The 3,863-nt window shown below is 37.5% G+C and overlaps 1 protein-coding gene across 1 annotated transcript; it reads right to left on the reverse strand.

The window, feature by feature from the left end:
• Positions 1 to 1,089: 1,089 nt before the first annotated feature.
• On the reverse strand, positions 1,090 to 2,712 carry LOC133796100 (uncharacterized). The gene has a single exon (XM_062233582.1). The coding sequence runs from the start codon at positions 2,710 to 2,712 to the stop codon at positions 1,090 to 1,092; it is 1,623 nt and encodes a 540-aa protein (XP_062089566.1).
• Positions 2,713 to 3,863: the final 1,151 nt, after the last annotated feature.

The following is a 3,863-nucleotide window of genomic DNA, read 5'->3' on the forward strand; positions in this document are numbered from 1 at the left end:
AGTGTGTTCAACCTGCACAATTAACATAAAGAAAAAAATACAGAAGTAAACTGTAATAAACCACTAAGAACTTGATGGACTCAAGTTCTTCACATAATAAAAAGTCTCTCTTAAACTTGAAAAATATTTGGAAAATAATACACCAAGAGAGATAATCAAAAACCCACGACCTAAGGATGATTATATACCCTTTAGAATCCCTTTAGGTCGTGGAAAACAAATCAGAAACCAATTAGCCAATAAATGGAAAATCTTCCAAAACAGGAAAGTCAGAATCTGTTCAACACAGACTGGAAATCCGTTCAAACAGATTCATTGAACCTGAACAGTTTTTAAACCAGTTTTCCTAAATAAATAAGGAAACTATATATACTTTATCTCTGCAAGCTGTACACGATTTCTGGACAAAATAAATCAGATCAAAAAATAAAATAAATACCAATAATTTCCATTTCAAGAAAAGATATTCTTTTATAGGAAATTATATATTTATTTTATTAACAAATATATAATAATCTGATTAAAAAAAGACACATTTCAACAAAACAGGAAACTACCCATTTTCGAAATTTACCACTCAATATTACAAAACAGGAAACTACCCATTTTGAAAATACTCTTTTAATTAATTTTGTCAATATTGTCAAATATGCCAATAAAGGATTTTACAATCTCCCCCTTTGGTAATTTGATAGACAAAATTAATTCAAAACTTGCAACACAAATGTTAGTGATAAGTAAAGAGAAAGAACTCCCCATGAAAACATGCATTAACTTATAACAAACATGTAAAGAGACTAAACTTAACTCCCCCTCAAAATAAGAAGGTCCAAAGTTTAAACAAAACAACAAACAAGCAGGTTTTGGAAAGTATATACTCTCCCCCTTTGTGTCTTTCAAAGAAGCCAAAGAACAATAAACCATAAAATAAAAAAGAGTATCAAAGTGTAATTGACAAAAACTAAAATAAAACTAAACGACTGGATCTTTGGATAGAGAGTGAACAGCCTCCAACACAGAACGTTGCAGTCCTTCGATTGACATTACTCGAGCAGCCAAAGAATCAACAGAGGCTCGAACAGCAGCTATTTATGTGGCAACAAGTCCGGAATCTGTGGCAACAGAGGAGGATGCATGAGGAATGTCATCCGAGGCAAACTTTAGAGATTGGGGCTTGACTTTCTTGGTTGATGGAACATCAGTGGCTTCAGAAGGAGGAGCAGAGGCCTTGTAGGAAGCAGCAGTAGTGGGTGCCACCAAGTCTTCTTGATCACGTTGGAGATCTTTTTTCTGCAAGCTCAACACTTTATAAATAACTTGAGGAAAAGGAAGATTCAAGTTTTTCCTATTACCTTTGCGAAACCCAATGATTTGATCATGAATAACCAAAGCCAAATTTATACCAAGACCGGTCCCCACCTTGTACAAAAATGAAGCCATATCAAAAGAGATAGTGACGGTGTGAGAAGTGGGCTTCCAATTCTTTGTGGCAAACTTATGGAGGACAGCATAAGTGCAAGTGAGATTAGAGACCAAGATGACTGTATTAGATGGCCATACCATTTTTTGCCCTACCAATTCGGTGATAACCGTATCCTTGTCAAGAGAGGCAACATCATCATCATCCTCGACATCAAGGGGAAGATGCAAAGCAAGGGCAATGTCTTGAGGAGAAAAAGAGAACCAATGGCCCCTAACAAACACTTTATTATACAGGGAAGATTTAGGTTCAATAATTTCATTAGTAAGATTGGCATAGAATTCCTTGACTATTCTATCTGCAAAGCCAGTAAATTTAACCAGAGAATCTGTCCATTTTCGATCTTGAAGCATTGTTAGCACACCATAAGGCCGATGATCACTCAAGACATAATTTCTCTCAATGATAAGTTTTCTTTGAGCATAGAGAACCATATCACGAGCATTATCATTATAACAAAAAGTTGAAGAATAAGGTTTTAAATTTACACCTGAACGTTTTGGAGAAGGTGTAGGATCAGAAATAGGTCTCTTCCCTTTAGCCTTGGATGACAAAGGAGTTGCAATGGGTTCTGAGTCAGATTCGGCTTCTTGTTCAGAGGGGACAATGTCTTCTTTTTCTGGCTCATCAGACTCAGCCTCTGATTCTGCATTGTCAGGAACCGTTTCATCAGATAAAGTGGTATCATGGGTTGCTTCAGATTCAGACTTTCCTTCCTCAGGGTCAGATTCGGAGGAAGACAGAGAAGGGGGATGAGCCTTCAATCTTTTCTTGGCAGCAGTCAAGGGGGAAGAAGACGTGTCCAACCCTAATTTCCTTTTGGGAGTCACAGAATTTTTCTTGGACTGGCTCGGCTTCAAGGGCAATTTGAGCAACCCAGCAGCAGCAGCTTTGGAAGAAGATGAAACATATTTTGATTTTTCCCTAGCCGCCATAGATGAATCAATCGGAAGAAGAGATGGGTCCTTGGCTCGAGAGGGCACCACCACTTCAGATGGTGGTGCAACATCGACAATGTCAGTTGAGATATCTGGAAACACCATGGGGTGTTCATTAGAGAAGGAGAACACCTTCTTGCGTGCCTTGGATTTGCAAGTTTTCCCAACAGATGTGGCAGCTGTTGGAACAGAAAGAGGCGCTGTTGACACAGATGGAGGAGGTGAAGGAGATGGCACCTTTCGGGATTGAGAAGCAGGGATCTTCTTAGAGGAAGCACCACGAGTTCTCACCATTTTTTCTTCTTTGAAAAACAGAAAGCACTTACAAAAAATATGAGAGAAAAGAAAAAAAAAATTAGAAGAAGAAGAAGAAGTGACTAAGAGAGATCGTGGGTGAGAAGGAAAAGGGTAATGGCAAGCTTTTTAAGGACAACACTTACCCAATTTGGACATCCACGGCAATAAGAGGTTTCCCTTTTTTTTTTTTTAAATGTTTTAATTAAATAAAAGGAAACAACCTTTAAGACACGATCTTCATAAAACTTATCCTTTTTTTTATTTTATAAAGAAAATTAGAAGATTTATAAAATCCCAATCTAAAAAAGGTAACAAAAAAAAAATAACCCCACACGATCTTCCTATTGTCCTTTTTCCCTTTTTGTTAAAAAAATTCTAAACAAGGTACAAAACAATAAAGATACAAATCATGGTATTCCAAATTAAGAAATAGGACAAAATAAATTCCTTGGAGACAAAGAATATATTAAATCACACAAATTAAATGCATAATTTCACATAATTACCACAATGATTCGGTCCACCAAGAATTTCCTTGTCAAAATTTTTTATTTTTTTTATTTTACATATATATTGTTGACGCGGTTCTTCGCCAACAGGTAATTAAGAGAGGGAGAGAAAGGGATTAGTGCTGAAAGTAGAACCGTAACAGATAGGAAATCTTAGGGGATGAACTAGGTGACTCAAGACACGTTTTTAAGTGGTTCAAAGGTTAAAATCCTTCTACTCCACTAGTCAATATTATTGATCTATTCTGGGTATTTGGTTACAAGGTGTATCTCTTCAGAGACTATTTTTTCCAACCCTTATCAACTCCCAGGGTCTCCATATTTATAGGAGAAGGCACCTGGAAATTGGTAAGGAGGTCATCCCGTGACCTTCTTATTTGTCATATCAACTCTGTGACATTCATGATTAATTCCTAAACCTGACACATAAGTATGGTCAAATCGATAGATAAGGAGATAATGGGCCGCACGGCCCAACCCAGCCGTGGGTGTCTGAATACGCACATTCCTGCTGCGTGTCCGAGAAGTTAGGGAGATATAGGCACGTTTATCTTGCGTGTGTTGACTTTACAAAGGGTCAGAGATCCACGAGAAGCTCGTACCACGAGAAGCTCGTACCACAAGCTGCTTCCCTGACCC

The sequence above is a fragment of the Humulus lupulus genome, chromosome 8, assembly GCF_963169125.1.
Source record: "Humulus lupulus chromosome 8, drHumLupu1.1, whole genome shotgun sequence".
NCBI classification, from domain to species: Eukaryota; Viridiplantae; Streptophyta; class Magnoliopsida; order Rosales; family Cannabaceae; genus Humulus; species Humulus lupulus.

Bases quoted from the DNA above. Each gene is read 5' to 3' on its own strand.
- LOC133796100 (XM_062233582.1), bottom strand. From the start codon at position 2,712: ATGGTGAGAACTCGTGGTGCTTCCTCTAAGAAGATCCCTGCTTCTCAA.